Here is a 24,545-nt window from a genome sequence, read left to right on the forward strand (position 1 = left end):
CTCGTCCCATACGTAGACGTCATCATTGATGTAAAGCTTATCATAAACTAAGTACGCCTTATCACCCTGACTTCTGTTGTCCTTTACTGTTTTCCAGAGCTTTTTTCGTAGCTGAAGTAATGCTTGCGAGTAGTCGTGAGATATTGATACACCCGAATCTTTTAGTATGCTACACTTCTTGAAAAGCAAAAGTGTTTCGTTGTAATTGTACAACCGCACAATGACCGGCCTTGGGCGTTGTTCATTCACCCGTCCAATTCTATGAATGCGCTCCACGGAAGTAACTGTGACCTTTAGGGTGTCTTGGAAAACTTTAGAAACAACTTTGTCTTCCAGAATTTCTCTGTTTTCGTCTGGTCCTTCCGGTATGCCGAATACGACCAAATTATTCCTTCTTGAACGATCTTCGTAATCGACAAGCTTTTTGTTTTGTCCTATCAGAGCCTTTTCTACGCGCTCTATTCTTCCCTCCAGTCAGCAACGGCATGTTGCGCATGTACTCTTCCGGAATGAAGTGCAGTGAACAGAGTAAGCTCCGCTTGGTTGGCGTTCAGTGTCCTCCTGGGCCGCGAAAAACGAAGACGACCCACGCTTGTGTTAGTGCTGGATCGAATGGGAATCGGTAGAACTTGCACCTATTGTCCCTTGTTTCACTGGCGCAAGGCTTATTCATGAAAAACTTGTTCACGCAAGACTTATTTACACTAGTGCCATGACGAGAAATTCAAAATCAAAGGATTTTGTTACCCTTGGATGAGCGTATATTTTGTATTCGTGTTCACATACACTATTCCAGACTCTGCTAGTTCGCTTCACAGGTACGCTGTATGACAGCAATGGCACGATCACAAGGCGCGAGCAGGCGATCGAGAAGGCGACGTGCAAGCTGCCATTTTCTGTATTTTGGAGCTTGACGCCATCTCAACTAGGCAGACTACTACGTGAGGTCACCGGGTTTAGTAGTACTGTAGTCTGACATCAAGTTAGCGTTGATTTCGATAGGAGAGCTGCGAGAAATTTGACTCTATAATATAATAAAGTATCTTATCAGCGTTTACTAAGTATCTCACTGGCTAAGAGTCGTCTTTGTATATCGGAGATCTGTGTGGCCGAGTAAACTTGCCTGAGAAAAAAGATGTCAGTACCCTTTACCTAGCTGAGTTATGTGTATGTTGTACCCGAACCTTAATACTGAGCAGTTGTAGTCGTGGAAGCACAATGTCTTAGATATTCAGCTGTCGACTAGAACTAGTACATTGTATGGAAGATATGTATCGTAACAACAATATATCTCTACCAGGGTGCATCACCGCGGGATGTCACCGGCGCATGTACGATGCCGCTAGTGCCTCAGCGTGGTACAGTGGTGCGATGCTTGGGGCAAGTTTTTTCTTTGTTTTTGAAGCTTAAAGTTCATTTTAAGTGGCAAGATTAGCTGTGGTATGGGTCAAAGAACAACTAAGAGTGAAGTAAACTAGTAAACTACGTGACGAAATATTTCGCTCGCTGGCTGCTTGTTTATCTTGGAGAAGCAAACACATGTAGTGGCCTCTGCGACGGACAGCAGCATTTTCTTTGAAAATGCGCCGTGTTTAATATTGCATGCAGTATGCATTGAAATGCATCGACAATATTGGTTCACCTTCAAGGACAGTGAAACTGAGAATATTGGTTGTGTGTGTAGGGGGGGGGGGGGGAAGGGGCTTGCATGAATAACGATGTGCCTTGTTTCCAAAAACATTACCACTCATTGTGGGTTGGTGGCACTAACAGGTCGCGGACGGAACTTCATGACTCGACATTTCAGTCAAGGTAAAAATGCATTTGACGCGATCACCTGCGGGAGGGTACATCTCAGTGTTTGCGCTGTGTGCAGAAAAAAAAGTACATGATCTCCGGGCTTAAAGATATTGACTACACATGAGTTATAAGATGTTTAGCATTGCTGAAGCTGCATATACGCTTTGCCACGGCGAATACGCAAACTGAATAAAAGTATAACTCTTATTATCCGAGACCTTACATGTCTTGAAGTAAACAGCAGGAATTTTTGTTTCACATATACTCTGTACATTTATACTTTGTACTTTTGTACCTTCACACATATACTTTGTACTTTACGGCTTGATCTTTATGAAGTGATGATGCGCACTAAAAGTTTGCATATCGGGTCTAAGTGAGCAGTGTAAGTATGGAAATACATTGTAGGCATCGGATGCAGCGAGATAACTGTACCAAAGTTTACAATTATAATGAGGTTATTGATTTAAATTGCATGAATTTTCAGTGGGTTACAAAGAACATCAGCGAGAACTTCATTTCAGTTTTCACGAAGATTTCTTAACCTCAGCATAATGCTCGCCAGAAAAATGTTCATTTTCTTTTTTTGTCATTCATCTATGATAAGAATTTTGTGCGGTGAATGATTGTAACAGGTTCGGTAAATAAAGCCAGTCATGGTTTCGTACATAATCAACGAAACTCTTTGCAATGGCTGTACTTGACAGGAAAGGATAGATATAATAAAAACGAAAGTGGCACGTGTAGTGCTCGTAAGGACGTTCGCGATTCGATTGTGACGTTTTAAAATCTGGAGCACGCCTGTAAAATGGAATGATTGGCATCTTTCATAGCGTGAAGTCCCGGACGTGATTCGACATTATGTGTACTGCGCATAATCGAGGTGGTTTGAGAAGCAATCGGCGAATTTTCGCGATGGTACTTTCTCTTCCTAAACTCCCCCTCCCCTTTTCGTGTTCAATTCATTGGCAACGCGTGTCTTTAGACACCACTATTTTTTTAACATTCAAAAATTTAAAACGTAAGCACCACGCATTGCATGCTTCAATCCTCTGACACGCAAGGCTGCTTGCTTAATGTGGTATCGCTTACAGTGCGGATATTCGCGACTCCCGCTACCTACGTTATGAGCGGTCTATACTGTATTTGCAGTTGGGCAGCTTGGGCTAGTAGGTATGGTATGACGGTACTCTTAGCGCGAGAACAGAACGACGACAAAGAGACAAGAAGGACACGAGCACTAACTTCCAACTGAGCTTATTGCGCAGAGCGCGAAAACATAAGAAGGACATGAAGGACACGAGCACTAACTTGCAATGAGCTCATTGCGCAGAGCATGAAAACATATGCACAATAAACTCAGTTGGAAGTTAACACTCGTGTCTTTAGTGTCCTTCTTGTCTCTTTGTCGTCGATCTATTCTCGTGCTATAACTATCGTCATGTATTTTGAGTATTCGTGTTAAGCTTGCTGACAGCTATTCATGCAAGTGTGTTGTCTAGTTTGCAGTTGTGTGTTTTTGTTTTTGCTCAGAGTTTATTCATTCACCACGATAAAGGATGCGTAAGAACGTTTGGGGAACAGCATTGTTTAGTAGTGGAGAGCAAGCATGTACTAGCTGGGCCAAATAATGGAAATAGTGCGAGTGATCTGGCTGTGTGGTATTCTGGGGAGATTAGCATAGCAGACAAAAGGTGAACAAGTATGGTGGAGTACAGCACACGTCTACATCTTGCCTTTTATTTCCTCTCCTGTTGTGCTGTATCATCAGCGATTTGAAGCTGGTGGCAGCCATAAAAATGCTTGGAAAAGTGGTAATAAGGAAAGCCAGGTCAATTTATGTTCTTGTTGCTTTTATGAAATAGCTGGCTGACTGCTTTTCTGAATAATGGATATATCAGCGAGAGTACAGTACTGGTGGATTGTAATGCAAAAATTTATGGGAAAGTAATGCATGTAATGATATTTGCAGCGTTTGCAGTCGGGGACATAGCATAATTTTGACTCAAATCCTTACATGAGATCCAACATTACTGTTAGCGACCAGATTTGCTGTAACATGATATGGCAGTCACAAACAGTTGCTCAATAGTGCATGCATTTAAAAAATAATTAAATCTGTGAATTATGCAGCATCAGCTTGTAGTTTCTTTCTAGCTTTCTTTCTAAATGTAACATTGAAATTCAACATTGAGAAAAGCTCATCTCTTTTGCATTGTGCTAAGGGCAAAATAATGGGTGTATTTTCAGTGATATTGGATAGACTTGTGGCATAATTTCACATTCACTTTGTGCTTTATAGGAGGCACCTTCGATGAGTTCAAGCACATACCTGAAGGAACGCTTTGTTGTATCTGATGCTGGTGAGTGGCAAAGTTGTGGTAGATCCCAATAGGTAGATCCCAAATAGATCGCTTACTGTAATGGCGACATATGTAAGTAGCCTCTTTGCATAAGACATAAAGAAGTTGGCTTCACTAATTTGGAAATAATTACCACGTCCGCTAGAAAAAAGAGGGCGTGGCCTGTAGCGTCGCGGTCAATGATTGAGCGCGTCTATGCCGAGTTGACAGTTGCGGCTGCTTTTTTGGTGAGGGCGCTGAGGCTCCACCCAATAAATTGGACAATACTTTGCATTACAGTGGGATTGCGTGAATATTTGTGCGTGTCTCTTTGCTTTTTATTCTTTATTTGTATATGATCGTGTGTGTGTGTGGAGGGGGGGGGGTTGCTTCATGGTTCCTGGGCTCAAGTACGATTCCTTGGTGTGCGCGTGTGTGGCAGACTTGTTTTTCAGTGGTGTGACGCCGCAAAGCTGTTGTGTGCCGCTGAGCATATCGAACACGACAAAAGATGCTAAGGAGAAGTACAACATAATCCCCTGGGATCTACAATGTCAAGAAGCATAATTTGGTGTGTATTATTCATAACAGAGCACTTATTTTTACCACATGCGAGGGCTGTCGCTGCCACCGCCTCCAGACGACAGCATCAGATCATTGTGCCAACTGTTCCCTTCCTGGGCGCGCACAACGAAACAAAAGAACAAGCATCAAAAGGCGCACAGGGCATGCCCTTTCTCTATACACATGTGACAGCCCACACAGATCGGGAGAAGTCGAGACATCGAAGCGGGGCCTCTTTTGGGGGCAGCCGTTTTTGCAGACAAACCGGCGAGGGGAAGCACCTTCCCCTGGCTATCGCCATGTCACCGTGCAATTAATTGAAATGTTGGAAAAACTGGGAAGGATCCAAACTAAAGGTGATGGAGGGGAGGACGGTTGGTGAACTCAGCCAAGAAGTTGCGATCTTTGAGCAGTTCAAGTGAGTTGTGTAGTGCGGTCAGTTGATATTGAATAAACTAGTGATGCTGCCATGGAATTACTGTTTTGAAGATTTTCGCCGGAACAACGCTCCGACTTAGAGTTTGTTTCATTGTTCCGATGCAGAGAATTATTCGAGAAATGTTTGAAGAATTGTGGAATACACACGTGCGGTGAATATTCAAGACCTCTGTGTGTTTTTGCGCAGCTTGTAGATATGCATGAAATTGCATTTGTAGCGTGGTAAGTTTGTTCCCATGGTTTTAAATACCATCACAGTGATTTGGTGATTTGTAATTGATACCTGCCTAGTATGGAAGTATGTCTGATGCCTATATCAAGAATACTTTTTGTTTGTGTTGCAAAGTTTTGGTTTTAACTATGTCTTTTGGCCACAGCCGGCATTGTTGGTGAGCTAAAAGAACCTACATTTGAATTGTACGTGCTTTTCTGATATTTTTCGGTGGGCCAACATATCAGGTCTTGGAAACTGGGTGGTGATTGCCTCTCTATGAACGGAATCAGTGACCTTTTTCATTTCAAGTGAGTCACACGGGCAGTATTCATGGGGGGTATTAAGGCCTACTCTACTAAAGATTGGCTCTCCTAGGGCAAACTATTCACATATGTGTTGCAATAGGTACTTCTAATAACGATTCAAAATAGAACTTGTGACGTGCTCTCAGGAATTGCGTTATTTACGGCCTACTGTCACGCTTAGCAATGCGTGTGATAGAGTTTCTCCTGGGGGAAGATTGACGTCGGAGAGGGAGTGAGGTGAACCAAGTCCGGGATGCCGCTGCAGCGGCACGGAACAGGCCTCACCTTTTTTATTCAGCGACCGTGGAATCACACTCAAACCTCAATTTAGAGGAGCGGAATATAATGAAGTATCGGTTATAACAAAGTAAGTGAACAGTCTTGCACTAGACCTAGTGGTTGAGTATAATTTTGTAAGAAATTTTTGGTTATAATGAACCTATTTTCATGTAAAATACAACCCTCGTTATAATATCGTTTGAGTGTATGCCTTAACAACTTGTTACTGCTGAAGCTTTCCAGAACTTGCTAGCATAAAAAGCAGTTTCATTACTTCCAATGCTGTGCTGTTTTTTGCCCTGCAACAAGGCTGAAAATGTCTTGAAAACATGTCATTCTACTGAATTCTGCTTGTTCGCATTGAGAACTCCTCGAGAAGAGACAGGGTTGCCAAGTTTGGCTACTATGCCCCAATTTGGCTACCTTTTTTACGCCGGTGGTGGAAAGAAAATTGCCTACTTGACTCCTTTTTGGCTACTTTCTCGCCCCTCAGCTTGAGCGTAATTATCAATATATGGTGACGTCGCAGCCTGTAGTGTTCGAGTACGGTGGTAAAACGCTGTAGTCAAACTGTGCTTCTAGCTCCAAAAATAGAATTTTGCACTTTGAATAAAAATGGCAGGTTGCAGTGGCCTAAACAGGGGTAAGGGTAAACGGTTGATTATTACATTAAATATGAAAACTACACATTTACAACCTCTTCGTGAAGCAGGCCTCGGAAACACAAATACAGAAAGAAAAAAACGTTTGAGTGGCTGTTTCCTGAGAACGATTGTATGTGGTCTTGTTTACTGATTACTCATTGCTGAAGTCAGCTTTAAACCACGATTTCAAGGGAACAGGAATCGACAGCAATCCACACCTATGGCTCTGTGCACTCATTGACATGAGAGATCGGATATTCGATTGTTCAAGTGAGCACTGAATGCAGTGTATATTTACGTTTTCACGGATACGCTTTTCAGACATGTAAATAATAGTGTGGAAGTCGTTTTCACAGATGTGCGCCTACTTTTCACTATATTTACTGCTGTTGGCTCAAGTTGGCTGCATTTTGGCTAGTTTTTCTTATTTTGTGTTGATTTTTTGTCTTTTCAACATGGCAATTATGACTAGCAATCATTTGACATCAGTAGTCTGTTGCATGTAGGCGTATCAGTAATGGGTAATGCATTTTTCAAATGCTGCCATGTACTGTATGCCTAACACAAACGAAACCCTTATATTTTTTTACTATTCTTTAGATGTTATACAGGCAGCGTGTAATCAAAGTGTGCATAATATGCAATCAGGTGTCTGTTATGTAATGTGTTTTTATTATTTACCTACTAGAATTTTGCTCATTGGTACTGTCATTTCAGATATTGATGCTCAGGCTGCCCTAGGTTTCGAGGAAAGCTCCGCAGGTGAGTTTCAGCCTATCTATAGGTGTGTTATTTATTATATTCATAAACTATCAATTTCCTATTAGTTTCTTATATTACGTTGGTGTGACATATGTGGGTGGCTGATATCTTAGATTTCATGAAGAGGATGAAGTGGATTTGATGTGTCCACGTATTGTGTTTCATGTATAATTGGTGGTCCTTTGTAGTTGAATGCATTTTGACTACTAGGCAGCCTGACGAAGGGACAAATTCAGCATACATTACATGTGACCAGCAAAAGCTGTAGGGGGCCAACTGGGAGTACAGGGCCTGTCAAAAGCACCCAGGTCTCTGTGCTGTGTACAATAGACTCTAGTTAAACAAAACCTGTAGGAACTGGCAGAATATCTTCAATTCAACAGTTTTGTTTACTGAGAAATGAACAAGGGTGCAGAATGTTAGTTATAAATCAATTGGAGATAGTTCTTTCATTTTATCAGCAATTCTAAGTTAAAAGGTTTCCGTTTACTGAGATTCAACTGTATTCTTTTCGCAGTGTGGCCTGGGAACTTTTGACCCTCCCCCTGTTCCCAAGGATTGCGAATGGCCTTCATCCAGAGCATATGATGGTGATGCACCATCCAACAGGCAGTATTTCATCCTTGATCAATAGTACTTGATTTCCGCTACCAGGAGTACCAGCAAGCCCTTAAAAAGCTACTACGTAACACGAAAGTTTCCACGTATCGTTTTTTTTCTCGTCAAATGGTAAGACAACCCTTAGGAGATGTACGAGTAAGCTTGATTGTGCTTTGAAAAAGTAATTAAAACATGCCTTTAAAAGCTAGTTCCAGTTCCTACTCTACCCTGACATCACGACATAAAATGAGCAGTGCCACCTGCTATTATGTCACCTGCTCCCTGCCACCTGCTAGTATGTGTTTTTGATGGTTTTTGCGTCATATCCTCGTCCGTGCATCTGCTTCGTCTGCATGGGTGAAAACTGTTGCGGGAAAGGGGCACAACAAGGAGATGGCATCTCAGTTGCCCCTTTGCTCTTCATCGACAATCTGAAGTCTGTCAGCAACGGCATTTTGCGCATGTACTCATCCGGAATGAAGTGCAGTGAAAAGAGTAAGCTCCGCTTGGTTGGCGTTCAGTGTCCGCCTGGGCCGCGAAAAACGAAGTCGACCCACGCTAGTCTCAGTGCTGGATCGAATGGAAATCGGTAGAACACCCACCTATTGTCCCTTTTTTCATTGGCGCAAGGCTTATTTATGAGAAACTTGTTCACGCAAGACTTATTTATAATAGTGCCATGACGAGAAATTCAAAATCAAAGGATTTTGTTACCCTCGGATGAGCGTATATTTTGTATTCGTGTTCACATACACTATTCCAGACTCTGCTAGTTCGCTTCACAGGTACGCTGTATGACAGCAATGGCACGATCACAAGGCGCGAGCAGGCGATCGAGAAGGCGACGTGCAAGCTGCCATTTTCTGTATTTTGGAGCTTGACACCATCTCAACTAGGCAGACTACTGCGTGAAGTCACCGGGTTTAGTAGTACTGTAGTCTGACATCAAGTTAGCGTTGATTTCGATAGGAGAGCTGCGAGAAGTTTGACTCTATATTATAATAAAGTATTTTATCAGCGTTTACTAAGCGTCTCACTCGCTGAGAGCCGTCTTTGTATATCGGAGATCTGTATGGCCGAGTAAACTTGCCTGAGAAAAAAGATGTCAGTACCCTTTAGCTAGCTGAGTCATGTGTATGTTGTACTCGAACCCAAATACTGAGCAGTTGCAGTCGTGGAAGCACAATGCCTTAGATATTCAGTTGTCGACTAGAACTAGTACATTGTATGGAAGATATGTATCCTAACAACAATATATTTCTACTGGGGTGCATCACCGCGGGATGTCACCGGCGCATGTACGATGCCGCTAGTGCCTCAGCGTGGTACAGTGGTGCGATGCTTGGGGCAAGTTTTTTCTTTGTTTTTGAAGCTTAAAGTTCATTTTAGGTTGCAAGACTAGCTGTGGTATGGGACAAAGAACAACTAAGAGTGAAGTAAACTGCGTGATGAAATATTTGCCTCCTTGGCTGCTTGTTTATCTTGGAGAAGCAAACACATGTAGCGGCCTCTGCAAGGAACAGCAGCATTGTCTTTGAAAATGCGCAGGGTTTATTATTGCATGCGTATGCATTGAAATGCATCGACAATATTGGTTCACCTTCAAGGACGGTGAAACTGAGAATATTGGTTGTTTGTGTAGGGGGGGGGAAGGGGGTTGCATGAATAACGATGCGCCTTGTTTGCAAAAACATTACCACTCATTGTGGGTTGGTGGCAGTAACAGGTCGCGGACGGAACTTCATGATTCGACATTTCAGTCAAGGTAAAAACGCATTTGAGGCGATCACCTGCGGTAGGGTACATCTCAGTGTTTGCGCTGTGTGCAGAAAAAAAAAGTACATGATCTCTGAGCCTAAAGATATTGACTACACATGAGTTATAAGATGTTTAGCATTGCTGAAGCTGCATATACGCTTTGCCACGGCGAATACGCAAACTGAATAAAAGTATAACTCTTGTTATCCGAGACCTTACATGTCCTAAAGTAAACAGCAGGAATTTTTGTTTCACATATACTTTGTACATTTATACTTTCTACTTTTGTACCTTCACACATATACTTTGTACTTTACGGCTTGATCTTTACGAAGTGATGATGCACACTAAAAGTTTGCATATCGGGTCTAAGTGAGCAGTGTAAGTATGGAAATACATTGTAGGCATCGGATGCAGCGAGGTAACTGTGCCAAAGTTTACAAATATAATGAGGTTATTGATTTAAAATTGCATAAATTTTCAGTGGGTTACAAAGAACACCAGCGAGAACTTCATTTTAATTTTCACGAAGATTTGTTAACCTCAGCATAATGCTCGCCAGAAAAGTTTCATTTTCTTTTTTTGTCATTCATCTATGATAAGAATTTCGCACGGTGAATGATTGTAACAGGTTCGGTAAATAAATCCAGTCATGGTTTGCTACGTAATCAACCAAACTCTTTGCAATGGCTGTACTTGTAGGAAAGGATAGATATAATAAAACCAGGGTGGTACGTGTAGTGCTCGTAAGGACAATCGCGATTCGATTGTGACGTTATAAAATCTGGAGCAAGCCTGTAAAATGGAATGATTGGCATCTTTCAAAGCGTGAAGTTCCAGACGTGATTCCACATTATGTGTACTGCGCATAATCGAGGTGGTTTGAGAAGCAATCGGCGAATTTTCGCGATGGTACTTTCTCTTGTTTAACTCCCTCCCCCCCTTTTCGTGTTCATTTCATTGGCAACGTGTGTCTTTAGACACCACTATTTTTTTAACATTCAAAAATTTAAAACGTAAGCACCATGCATTGCATGCTTCAATCCTCTGACACGCGAGGCTGCTTGCTCAATGCGGGGGTCGCTAATTTCCGCTTACAGTGCGGATATTAGCGACTCCCGCTACCTACGTTATGAGCGGTCTGTACTGTATTTGGAGTGTGGTAGCTTGGGCTAGTTGGTATGGTATGACGGTACTCATAGCGCGAAAACAGAACGACGACAAAGAGACAAAAAGGACACGAGCGCTAACTTCCAACTGAGCTTATTGCGCAGAGCGCGAAAACATAAGAAGGACCTGAAGGACACGAGCACTAACTTCCAATGAGCTCATTGCGCAGAGCATGAAAACATATGCACAATAAACTCAGTTGGAAGTTAACACTCGTGTCTTTAGTGTCCTTCTTGTCTCTTTGTCGTCGATCTATTCTCGTGCTATAACTATCGTCATGTATTTTGAGTATTCGTGTTAAGCTTGCTGACAGCTATTCATGCAAGTTTGTTGTCTAGTTTGCAGTTGTGTGTTTTTGTTTTTGCTCAGAGTTTATTCATTCACCACGATAAAGGATGCGGAAGAACGCTTGGGGAACAGCATTGTTTAGTAGTGGAGAGCAAGCATGTACTAGCTGGGCCAAATAATTAAAATAGTGCGAGTGATCTGGCTGTGTGGTATTCTGGGAAGATTAGCATAGCACACAAAGGGTGGACAGGTATGGTGGAGTACAGCACACGTCTACATCTTGCCTTTTATCCCCTCTCCTGTTGTATTGTATCATCAGCTGTTTGAAGCTGGTCGCAGCCATAAAAATGCTTGGCAAAGTGGTAATAAGGAAATCCAGGTCGATTGATGTTCTTGTTGCTTTTATGAAATAGCTGGCTGACTGCTTTTCTGAATAATGGATATATCAGCGCGAGTACAGTACTGGTGGATTGTAATGCCAAAATTTATGACAAAGTAATGCATGTAATGATGTTTGCAGTTGGGGACATAGCATAATTTTGACTCAAACACTTACATGAAATCCAACATTACTGTTAGCAACTAGATTTGCTGTAACATGATATGGCAGTCACAAACAGTTGCTCAATAGTGCATGCATTTAAAAAATATCTAAATCTGTGAATTATGCAGCATCAGCTTGTAGTTTCTTTCTAGCTTTCTTTCTAAATGTAACATTGAAATTCAACATTGAGAAAAGCTCATCTCTTTTGCATTGTGCTAAGGGCAAAATAATGGGTGTATTTTCAGTGATATTGGATAGACTTGTGGCATAATTTCACATTCACTTTGTGCTTTATAGGAGGCACCTTCGATGAGTTCAAGCACATACCTGAAGGAACGCTTTAGTGTATCTGATGCTGGTGAGTGGCAAAGTTATGGTAGATCTCAATAGGTAGATCGCAAATAGATCGCTTACTGTAATGGTGACATATGTAAGTAGCCTCTTCACATAAGACATAAAGAAGTTGACTTCACTTATTTGGAAATAATTACCATGTCCGCTAGAAAAAAAGAGGGCGTGGCCTGTAGCGTCGCAGTCAATGATTGAGCGCGTCTATGCCGAGTTGACAGTTGCGGCCGCTTTTTTGGTGAGGGCGCTGAGGCTCCACCCAATAAAGCGGACGATACTTTACATTACAGAGGGATTGCGTGAATATTTGTGCGCGTTCGTGTGCCTTTTCATTCTTTATTTGTAATTGTGAGGGGGGGTAGGTTGCCTCATGTTTCCTGTGCTCAAGTACGATTCCTTGGTGTGCGCGTGTGTGGCAGACTTGTTTTTCAGTGGTGTGACGCCGCAAAGCTGTTGTGTGCCGCTGAGCATATCAAACACGACAAAAGATGCTACGGAGAAGTACAACATATTCCCCTGGGATCTACAATGTCAAGAAGCATATTTTGGTGTGTATTATTCATAACAGAGCACTTATTTTTACCACATGCGAGGGCTGTCGCTGCCACCGCCTCCAGACGACAGCATCAGATCATTGTGCCAACTGTTCCCTTCCTGGGCGCGCACAACGAAACAAAAGAACAAGCATCAAAAGGCGCCCAGGGCATGCCCTTTCTCTATACACATGTGACAGCCCACACAGATCGGGAGAAGTCGAGACATCGAAGCGGGGCCTCTTTTGGGGGCAGCCGTTTTTGCAGACAAACCGGCGAGGGGAAGCACCTTCCCCTGGCTATCGCCATGTCACCGTGCAATTACTTGAAATGTTGGAAAAACCGGGAAGGATTCAAACTAAAGGTGATGGAGGGGAGGACGGTTTGGTGAACTCAGCCAAGAAGTTGGGATCTTTGAGCAGTTCAAGTCAGTTGTGTAGTGCGGTCAGTTGATATTGAAGATTCTAGTGATGCTGCCACGAAATTACTGTTTTGAAGATTTTCGCCGGAACAATGCTCCGAGTTAAAGTTGGTTTCATTGTTTCGATGCAGAGAAATATTCGACATATGTTTGAAGAATAGTAGAATACACACATGTGGTGAATATTCAAATCCTCTGTAAGTTTTTGCGCAGCTCGTAGTTATGCATGAAATTGCATTTGTAGCGTGGTAAGTTTGTTCCCGTGGTTTTAAATACTCTCTCAGTGATTTTGTGATTTGTAATTGATACCTGCTGAGTATGGAAGTATGTCTGATGCTTTTAGTAAGAATACTTTTTGTTTGTGTTGCAAACTTTATGTTTTAACTATGTCTTTGGGCCTCAGTCGGCATTGTTGGTGAGCTAAAAAAAACTACATTTGAATTGTACGTGCTTTTGCGATGTTTTTTGGTGGGCCAACATATCAGCTCTTGGAAACTGGGTGGCGATTGCCTCTTTATGAACGGAATCAGTGACCTTTTTTATTTCAAGTGAGTCACACGGGCAGTATTCATGGGGGGTATTAAGGCCTACTCTACTAAAGATTGGCTCTCCTAGGGCAAACTATTCACATATGTGTTGCAATAGGTACTTCTAATAACGATTCAAAATAGAACTTGTGACATGCTCTCAGGAAATGCGTTATTTACGGCCTACTGTCACGCGTAGCAATGCGTGTGATAGAGTTTCTCCTGGAGGTAGTGTTGACGTCGGAGAGGGAGTGAGGTGAACCAAGTCCGGGATGCTGCTTCCGCGGCACGGAATAGGCCTCACCTTCTTTATTCAGCGACCGTGGAATCACACTCAAACCTAAATTTAGAGGACCGCAGTATAATGAAGTATCGGTTATAACAAAGTAAGTGAACAGTCTTGCAATTGATCTAGTGGTAGAGTATACTTTTATAACAAATGTTTGGTTATAGTGAACCTATTTTCATGTAAAATACAACCCTCGTTATAATGAGGTTTGAGTGTATGCCTTCACAACTTGTTACTGCTGAAGCTTTCCAGAACTTGCTGGCATAAGAAGCAGTTTCATTACTTCTAAAGCTGTGCTGTTCCTTGCCCTGCAACATGGCTGCAAATGTCTTGAAAACATGTCGTTCTTTTGAATTCTGCTTGTTCGCATTGAGGACTCCTTGAGAAGAGACAGGGTTGCCAAGTTTGGCTACTTTGAGCCAATTCGGCTACCTTTTTTTAGGCCGGTGGTGGAAGTGGTGGAAGGAAAATTGTCTACTTGACTCTTTTTTGGCTATTTTCTCGCCCCTCAGCTTGAGCATAATTATCAAAATCTGGTGAGGTCGCAGCCTGTAGTGTTCGAGTATGGCGACAAAACGCTGTAGTCAAACTGTGCTTCTAGCTCCAAAAATAGAATTTAGCACTTTGAATAAAAATGGCAGGTTGCAGTGGCCTAAACAGGGGTAAGGGTAAACGGTTGATTATTACAAGAAATATGAAAACTACACATTTACAACTTCTTAGTGAAGCAGGCCTCGCACACACAAATACAGAAAGAAAAAAAAACGTTTCAGTGGCTGTTTGCTGAGAATGACTGTATGTGGTCTTGTTTTACTGATTACTCAATGCTGAAGTCAGCTTTAAAACATGATTTCAAGGGAAGAGGAATCGGCAGTGATCCAGACCCATGCCTCTGTGCACTCATTGACATGAGAGATCGGATATTCGATTGTTCAAGTCAGCACTGAATACAGTGTATATTTACGTTTTTACGGATACGCTTCTTACCCCCGAATGCAGAGATGTTACTTGACTCGTACTTGACTCGTTCTTGACTCAAGACAGTCTTGCTGGTCACCATAAATCGTTCTCGAACTTGCGGACGACTTGAAGGCGACTTGGCTCGGTCGAAGTCAGGACAAGTTTCAAGTCAGCTGCGGGGCTAGCTTGAAAGCGACTTCATGCGTCATTCCAACATGGCCGCCTCCCGAATGGACGTCGCGCAGAGGGTGGCCGCTTTTGAGTTCGCGTGCCACGCCATGGATGTTGTGTTTTCGGAGACCCATTACCTGCCGAAGATTCCACGGCCCGCCCTTCGTGACCGAGGAAATCCTTTGGAGCTCTATGACGAGGAACAATTCCACGCTCGCTACCGGTTCACGAAGCACACCGTGCGGCAGCTGCTGTCTATGCTGCCGCTCCAAGAAAGCGGGGACAATGGAGGTCAGCCTGTGCCACCCATGCTGCAGCTGTTGATGGCGCTGAGATTTTACGGCGCTGGGACGTTTCAAACAGTGACCGGGGACCTCGTCTGCATTCCGCAGTCTACAGTGTGCCGCGCAGTCGGAAAAGTGACCATGCTGATAGCAAAGCACTTGTATTCCATACTGGTGCGCTTTCCTCAGCCGGCGGAGTTTCAACAAGTTATGCGGGACTTCTATGAAGTGGCCGAATTCCCTGGAGTGACGGGATACATAGACTGCACGCACGTGCGGACTAAAAGCCCCGGCGGTGAAAATGCTGAAGTGTTTCGCAACCGCAAAGGCTATTTCTCCTTCAATGTGCAGGTAAGCAATGGAATTTTGAAGTCTCTGAACAGTTTAGTTGGTTCGTTTTTTTTTTCAATTACTACTCGGGTCGTAAACTTTTTTTTCCATACAGTAAACAACGTCCTTGTGTTTAGCCATTGTTTCCATGCATTAGCGAAATAAGTAAAGCGAAAAAATAATGCAGCTGTTATTCGAGGGGCCCGGCACTCGCGCCTTCGTGCTGTGTTTTGCTGAACTCGAGTTTTTGCTCTGGAAGGCAGGCTTCGTGAATATTTTCGAAGGAACAGTACTGTTTGTATCTTGTCATCAAAATACACCCTGACCGACCATGACTCTGTGCAACAACATTCATTTCTGCTGTGCATGTACTTTATACCGAACCCACAAAGTGAAAGGCGCTGTACAATGTCCTGTTTATGATTATTTGTATGCTGCTGCAGGCTGTGGCTGGACCAGGACTCCAGTTTTTCGACATTGTTTCCGGCTGGCCCGGCTCTGTTCATGACAGCAGAATTTTTGACAACTCCCGCTTGCGCGTGCTGTACGAAGAAAACCGGGTGCCCGGAGTGCTGTTGGGCGACGCTGGATACGCATGCCAGCCATATTTATTTACACCGTTTTCAGAACCAGGCCCCACGGACACACCCAAGGGAAGGTTAGTTCACGTGTCAGTGCATGGTGACAAAAAGACGGAGCACGTTTTTGTGGTGTGACATTGAATCTAGTTGCTTGTGGAGTGATGCCCAATATTCCTTCATTCGCCCAGGTACCAAAAAGCCCAAATAAAGACTCGGAACGTCGTTGAGAGGGCGTTCGGCGTGTGGAAGAGGCGTTTCCCTTGCCTGGACATGGGAATGCAGCTTAAGGCCAAAAACATCGTGCACATAATCACAGCTTGTGCTGCACTCCACAACTTGGCCTGCTTATTAAGGGAACCAGAGCCACCCGCTCAAAGGGTTCCGCAGCCTTCCCCTATCAGTACAGTGGCAACCAGAACAGTGCACCTGCCACCTGTTGATCGCCTCACCGACAGCCGTTCAGGAAATCAAGCACGGGACCTGCTCATACGCAAGAGCTTCACATAGTCAAACACTGCATAAATTTCGACACTCGGCCATACAAACTCTTTTTATGGCTGCTGTGCACGCTAATATGTTTATCAACCATGCATGAAAATAAATATACACTGACATGCTTTCATCATTTTATGAGCTATCCCATCATTTATTCATAAATGAGGCACGTTGCATTGCAGCCTGCGGGGCTGTTCTTTCTTTAATTCTTTTTCTATCTTCAGTATGTCGATTTGAAGTTCTTGCTTTTCAAGCTCATTTTTGAGCTTTGAAAGCTCGAGATCTCGCACTTGATTTTCGAACTTTCGTCTGTCTTCCCGTTCCCGCATCTTGTAATTGTGGTCCTCTTGCATAAGCCGGATACGCATTGCGTGCTCTTCTTCCTGTAGTTCTGCACGAAACGCATTTTCTGCGGCCAGTGTTTTTTCCAAAACAGCCATCCGGCCCCTGGGTGTCCTGTATGTTTCAGCAGCAACAGTTTCTGCAGGAGTGCTGCTTTCAGCAGCAGTGGTGGCTTGGTGGCTGTTTGCACAACCTTCCACAGAAATGTTTGCTTCTGCATCAGGCTGTGCTATAGAAGTGCACCTGCTGTCCTCGTCGGCATCTGTGCCTGTTGGCAGCTGTGACGGCTCTACAGGGTTGGCACCTTGCCACAGATCGTCTGCAATAAAGAAAAGATGGCATAATGGTACTAGTGGAGCATTGTCTATAACGCAAACACCTGTACACCACAACATGTAAAGAAGAGGCATTTCTGGGAAATACAAATCGTTAAATTTTTGAGACCATCATTACGCTTTAAAATGCAACACACCATACCTTGGCAATCAAAGTCCGCTTCATTTCGACTATCAGTCATAGGCTGCAGCAGCCTCACCACAGGCAGACTTGCGACGGGGGGCTGGTACCCTGTGGCATCCGAATCAAAGGCGTTTTCCACCCTTGTCGCCATGTGGGAAGCTATGGATCCAACCAATTCGTAGACAGGAGCCATGGCCGAAGGTGCAGATCCCCCTCCTAATCAGAAATAAAGTTTCATCGCAGAATGAAGCAAGTTTTCATAAACATCTTGTAAAAAAAAAAAACTCTGCGGTTCCAATGTTCCTCTCCCCTGAGTTGAGTGTAATGTAGTTTACCTGGTTCAACTCAAAGAAAAAACATTAGCAAAACATTGCGAAGAACAAACATGAGCGCGCTATACGCATTTTCCCTAAAGAAACGAAATGCGTCAGTTGTCCACAAATTCATCCTAATAAAGTTCTCAAAAAGTGTTTGCACTGAATATGCATGTTATATGCCAACTTCAAGGCAGTTCTTTGAGGAAAATGTCATTTTGAGTATTTCTTTTTTTCGCCATGCACTGCAAAATGTAATGGTCATGACTATTTGCACTCAGTGCTTACATTTCTACCGAATACAAAACATGTTGAAGATCAAAAGTGATCCAGCCATGCATATTATGTTTCGCTTACCAGTTTTGTGGCGCTCTCGCTTCTCTCTTGCAGCTTCCTCTTTCCATTTTTGTTTCAGGTTGTTCCAGCATTTCTTGAGCTGGACGTGGTCGCGCTGGGTGATTCCGTGGTTGGAATTGAAGCGCTTAGCAATCTCTTTCCATGTTTCATTTTTTTTTGATATCGACGCAACATCAGTATTTTTGCACTCGATGATGTGCTTGAACTCTCCCACGAGAGCGATAAGCACAGTCTTCTCGTCTTCGGTGAAGCGCGGTGCCGCTTTGCGTGCAGGTCTCTTGGGACGATAGTATACTTTGCTGCGACATCTCGGAGTGAGTAGTTTTTCCTCCTTGACTCGACGATGTCGCTCAGAAAAGTGACGCGGTGGGCCTTGCTTTCCCCAAAAGTCATTTCCTAGCATGCATTCCAGGAATTTTGTTTCTCGTTTCGTGCAGCCGTGTGGGGTTGCAAAAAACGCCAGACATCCATCTGCAGCACAAAGCTACAAAAACTTCACAAAAAAAGCTGCTCTTTCTCGTGGTTTCTCCCCTGACCACAACGAGTTTTTGGGTAGAAACACGAAGCTTTTCTCCGGATTTCCTCGTAGCTATGCATTGCAAAAGGGCAAATGAATTCTTCGTTCACCTCGAAGGCCTGTGCCCTTTTCATTGTTCTTGACAAAGCTTCCAGCAGGCATCCTGAGGCTGACCGCGATCGTGCCCCCCCCCCTGCACCTCACTAAAAATTTGGTCTCATTTTGGTGGAGGCGAAATATAATGGCCTTATACTGGCCCATATCTGTGCAGGATAAATAACACCAGGTGATCGAAATTTCTGGGACTTTCTCATACGGCGGTCCTCATAGTAACATCATGGCTTCGGGATGTAAAACCCTCGATTCATAACGCATATGATTTCTGCTGTAATGCCTTCTAATGACAATGCACATACCAAATGAAAACTACTTAAATATTACTATTATGACCCTTCCTCTTAGAAAAAAAAAGGACCGTAGAAAACCGCGATCCTCATCCGCACTTTTTATCTGTTAAATGAATGTGGTTTAACTTTTAGCATCTCCGATTTGATTTAGCTTTTTTTTTCGGGTCAGCACACCAACAGGGGCTTTGTAATTGCGTTTTTTTTTGTACACTGCGTTGCTTTTTTTGTATAAATATATGTGTGAATACAATATATACAAATACAGAATAAATACAACGTAGCCCGCTACAGGCATGTCCATTGGCGAATAGAAAGGCGAGTACGACGAGAAATCGCTATGCTTTCCTAACACTTGCGACCCAGAGAAGTGCCGCTGCATTCGATAGCAAAATACGATGAATGAACACCTAAAGAAACGCGCCTCTTTCGGGATACCACTGAAACTGGCTTAAAAATGACGCTTTCCACAAACAACACTGCGCGTCGCGGCGCGGCTGGCATCACGTAGGCGTTCGGTAGCAGTAAAACAAGAAAAATATGCTTTTAGCACTTTGAACAGATATGTATTTCGAAATATACGAACTTTTTTTCCTTTGACACGTGCATTACGTGAACAACTTCATTATTAGCCTTGTTACCAGGCGAGCAACGTGTTTCTGTATTGAAGCACGTTCTTGACTTGACCAAGCAAGACAGCCTGAGCATCTATGAAACGCGAAGGCCGACTTGAGCGTTTTCAAGTCCGCTGCTTACTTCGCGCCGACTTGCTCAAGTCAAGTCGAAGACGCGGCCAAGTAACTTCTCTGCATTCGGGGGTTAGACATGTAAATAATAGTGTGGAAGTCGTTTTCACAGATGTGCGCCTCTTTTTGACTATTTTTTATTGGTGTTGGCTCAACTTGGCTGAATTTTGGCAATTTTTTTTTATTTTGTGTTGATTTTTTGTCTTTTCAACATGGCAATTATGACTAGTAATCATTAGACATCAGTAGTCTGTTGCATATGCGTATCAGTAATGGGTAATGCATTTTTCAAATGATGCCATGTCCTGTATGCCTAACACAAACGAAACCCTTATATTTTTTTTTACTCCTCCTTAGATCTTATACAGGCAGCGTGTAATCAATGTGTGCATAATATTGAATCAGGTGTCTGTTACGTAATGGGTTTTTATTATTTACCTACTAGAATTTTGCTCATTGGCACTGTCATTTCAGATATTGATGCTCAGGCTGCCCTAGGTTTCGAGGAAAGCTTAACAGGTGAGTTTCAGCCTATTTATAGGTGTATTATTACTTATATTCATAAACTATCAATTTCCTATTAGTTTCTTATATTACATTGGTGTGACGTATGTGGGTGGCTGATATCTCAGATTTCATGAAGAGGATGAAGTGGATTTGACGAGTCCACGTTATGTGTTTCATGTATAATTGGTGGTCCGTTGTAGTTGAATGCATTTTGACTACTAGGCAGTCTGACGAAGGGACTAATTCAGCATACATAGGATGTGACCAGCCAAAGATGTAGGGGGTCAACTGGGAGTAAAGGGCCTGTCAAAAGCACGCAGGTCACTGTGTTGTGTACAATAGACTCTAGTTAAACATAACCTCTGGCAACTGGCAGAATATTTTCAATTCAGCAGGAGTTTCTTTTACTGAGAAATGAACAAAGGTGCAGAATGTTAGTATTAAACCAATTGGAGATAGTTCTTTCATTTTAGTAGGAATTCCACATTAAAAGGTTTCCGTTTACTGAGATTCAACTGTGTTCTTATGGCAGTGTGGCCTGGGAACTTTTGACCTTCCCCCTGTTCCCAAGGATTGCAAATAGCCTTCATCCAGAGCATATGATGGTGATGCACCATCTAACAGGCAGTATTTCATCCTTGATCAATAGTACTTGATTTCCGCTACCAGGAGTACCAGCAAGCCCTTAAAAAGCTACTACGTAACACGAAATTTTCCACTTATCGTTTTTTTTTCTCGTCAAATGATAGGCCAAGCCTTAGGAAATGTACCAGTAAGCTCGAGTGTGCTCTGAAAACATAATTAAAGCATGCCTTTAAAAGCTAGTTCCAGTTCGTACTCTACCCTGACATCACGACATAAAATGAGCAGTGCCACCTGCTAATAGTATGTGCGTTTGCAGGTTTTTGCGTCGTATCCTCGTCCGTGCATCTGCTTCGTCTGCATGGGTGAAAACTGTTGCGGGCAGTGTAAGTATGGAAATAGATCGTAGGCATGGGATGCAGCGAGGTAAATGTGCCAAAGTTTACAATTATAATGAGGTGACTGTTTTAAAATTGCATGAATTTTCAGTGGGTGACAAAGAACATCAGCGAGAACTTCATTTCAATTTTCACAAAGATTTCTTGACCTCAGCATAATGCTCACCAGAAAAAGTTTCATTTTCTTTTTTTGTCATTCATCTATGATAAGACTTTCGCGCGGTGAATGATTGTAACAGGTTCGGTAAATAAAGCCAGTCATGGTTTCGTACGTAATCAACGAAACTCTCTGCAATGGCTGTACTTGACAGGAAAGGATAGATATAATAAAAACAAGGGTGGCACGTGTAGTGCTCGTAAGGACGTTCACGATTCGATTGTGACGTTTTAAAATCTGGAGCACGCCTGTAAAATGAAATGATTGGCATCTTTCAAAGCGTGAAGTTCCGGACGTGATTCCACATTATGTGTACTGCGCATAATCGAGGTGGTTTGAGAAACAATCGGCGAATTTTCGCGATGGTACTTTCTCTTCTTTAACTCCCTCCCCCCCTTTTCGTGTTCATTTCATTGGCAACGTGTGTCTTTAGACACCACTATTTTTTTAACATTCAAAAATTTAAAACATAAGCACCATGCATTGCATGCTTCAATCCTCTGACACGCGAGGCTGCTTGCTCAATGTGGTACCGCTTACAGTGCGGATATTAGCGACTCCCGCTACCTACGTTATGAGCGGTCTGTACTGTATTTGGAGTGTGGTAGCTTGGGCTAGTTGGTATGGTATGACGGTACTCATAGCGCGAAAACAGAACGACGACAAAGAGACAAAAAGGACACGAGCGCTAACTTCCAACTGAGCTTATTGCGCAGAGCGCGAAAACATAAGAAGGACATGAAGGACACGAGCACTAACTTCCAATGAGCTCATTGCGCAGAGCATGAAAACATATGCACAATAAACTCAGTTGGAAGTTAACACTCGTGTCCTTAGTGTCCTTCTTGTCTCTTTGTCGTCGATCTATTCTCGTGCTATAACTATCGTCATGTATTTTGAGTATTCGTGTTAAGCTTGCTGACAGCTATTCATGCAAGTGTGTTGTCTAGTTTGCAGTTGTGTGTTTTTATTTTTGCTCAGAGTTTATTCATTCATTACGATAAAGGATGTGTAAGAACGCTTGGGGAACAGCATTGTTTAGTAGTGGAGAACACGCATGTACTAGCTAGGCCAAATAATGGAAATAGAGCGAGTGATCTGGCTGTGTGTTATTCTGGGGAGATTAGCATAGCAGACAAAGGGTGGACAGGTATGGTGGAGTACAGCACACGTCTACATCTTGCCTTTTATCCCCTCTCCTGTTGTGCTGTATCATCAGCTGTTTGAAGCTGGTTGCAGTCATAAAAATGGTTTTAAAAGTGGTAATAAGGGAAGCCAGGTCATTTTATGTTCTTGTTGCTTTTATGAAATAGCTGGCTGACTGCTTTTCTGAATAATGGATATATCAGCGTGAGTACAGTACTGGTGGATTGTAATGCAAAAAATTATGGCAAAGTAATGCATGTAATGATGTTTGCAGCGTTTGCAGTCGGGGACATAGCATAATTTTGACTCAAACCCTTGCATGGGATGCAACATTACTGTTAGCGACCAGATTTGATGTAACATGATATGGCAGTCACAAGCAGTTGCTCAATAGCGCATGCATTTAAAAAATAATTTAAGTCCGTGATTTATGCAGCGTCAGCATGTATTTTCTTTCAGCTTTCTTTCTAAATGCAACATTTAAATTCAACATTGAGAAAAGCTCATCTCATGTGCATTGTGCTAAAGGCAAAATAATGGGTTAATTTTCAGTGATATTGGCTAGACTTGTGGAATAATTTCACATTCACTTTGTGCTTTATAGGAGGCACCTTCGATGAATTCAAGCACATACCTGAAGGAACGCTTTGGTGTATCTGATGCTGTTAAGTGGCGAAGTTATTGTAGACCCAAATAGGTAGATTCCAAATAGATTGCTTACTGTAATGGTGACATATGTATTTAGCCTCTTCGCATTCGACATAAAGCAGATGGCTTCACTAATTTGGAAATAATTACCACGTCCGCTAGATGAAAAGAGGGCGTAGCCTGTAGTGTCGCGGTCAATGATTGAGCGCGTCTATGCCGAGTACAGTTGCGGCCGCTTTTTTGGTGAGGGCGCTGACACTCCACCCATTAAAGTGGACGATACTTTGCATTACAGTGGGATTGCGTGAATATTTGTGCGCGTCCGTGTGCTTTTTCATTCTTTATTTGTATGTGATCGTGTGTGTGTGGTGGTGGGGGGGGGGGGGGGGGGGTAGGTTGCCTCATGTTTCTTGTGCTCAAGTACGATTCCTTCGTGTGCGCGTGTGTGGCAGACTTGTTTTTCAGTGGTGTGACGCCGCAAAGCTGTTGTGTGCCGCTGAGCATATTGAACGCAAAAAAAGATGCTACGGAGAAGTAGAACATATTCCCCAGGGATTTACAATGTCAAGAAGCGTATTTTGGTGTGTATTATTCATAACAGAGCACTTACTTTTATCACATGCGAGGGCTGTCCTCCGGGCGAGAGCATCAGATCATTGTGCCAACTGTTCCCTTCCTGGGCGCGAACAACGAAACAAGAAAACAAGCATCAAAAGGCGCCCAGGGCATGCCATTTCTCTATACACATGTGACAGCCCACACAGATCGGGAGAAGTCAAGACATCGAAGCGGGGCCTCTTTTGGGGGCAGCCGTTTTTGCAGACAAACCGGCGAGGCGAAGCCCCTTCCCCTGGATGTCGCCATGTCACTGTGCAATTACTTGAAATGTTGGTAAAACCGGAAAGGTTCCAAAAGAAAGGTGACGGAGGGGAGGACGGTTTGGTGAACTCAGCCAAGAAGTTGTGATCTTTGAGCAGTTAGAGTGAGTTGTGTAGTGCGGTCAGTTGATATTGAAGAATCGAGTGATGCTGCCAAAGAATTACTGTTTTGAAGATTTTCGCCGGAACAACGCTCCGAGTTAGAGTTATTTTCATTGTTTCGATGCAGAGAAATATTCGAGAAATGTTTGAAGAATTGTGGAATACACACGTGTGGTGGATATTGAAGACCTCTGTGTGTTTTTGCGCAGCTTGTAGTTATGCATGAAATTGCATTTGTAGCGTGGTAAGTTTGTTCCCGTGGTTTTAAATACCCTCTCAGTGATTTTGTTATTTGTAATTGATACCTGCCGAGTATGGAAGTATGTGTGATGCCTTTATTA

At 43.1% G+C, this 24,545-nt stretch overlaps 1 protein-coding gene and 1 long non-coding RNA gene across 3 annotated transcripts in view; both read left to right on the forward strand.

Moving 5' to 3' along the window:
- Window positions 1-8,039, forward strand: part of LOC142777484 (uncharacterized) — a 28,960-nt gene extending 20,921 nt beyond the window's left edge. For both annotated transcript variants that reach the window (XR_012888131.1, XR_012888132.1), the window contains exons 3-5: window positions 4,103-4,163; window positions 7,304-7,348; window positions 7,866-8,039. This is a non-coding gene — a long non-coding RNA (uncharacterized LOC142777484). The remainder of the gene's footprint in view (window positions 1-4,102; window positions 4,164-7,303; window positions 7,349-7,865) is intronic.
- A 6,962-nt stretch (window positions 8,040-15,001) lies between these two features.
- Window positions 15,002-24,545, forward strand: part of LOC119159829 (putative nuclease HARBI1) — a 33,174-nt gene continuing 23,630 nt past the window's right edge. Inside the window, exons 1-4 of the mRNA XM_075880567.1 lie at window positions 15,002-15,592; window positions 16,015-16,229; window positions 16,341-20,305; window positions 21,195-21,261. Coding sequence (XP_075736682.1) covers window positions 15,002-15,592; window positions 16,015-16,229; window positions 16,341-16,659 — 1,125 coding nt within the window. The 3' untranslated portion in view covers window positions 16,660-20,305; window positions 21,195-21,261. The remainder of the gene's footprint in view (window positions 15,593-16,014; window positions 16,230-16,340; window positions 20,306-21,194; window positions 21,262-24,545) is intronic.

This window comes from Rhipicephalus microplus, chromosome X (assembly GCF_043290135.1).
Source record: "Rhipicephalus microplus isolate Deutch F79 chromosome X, USDA_Rmic, whole genome shotgun sequence".
NCBI lineage: Eukaryota > Metazoa > Arthropoda > Arachnida > Ixodida > Ixodidae > Rhipicephalus > Rhipicephalus microplus.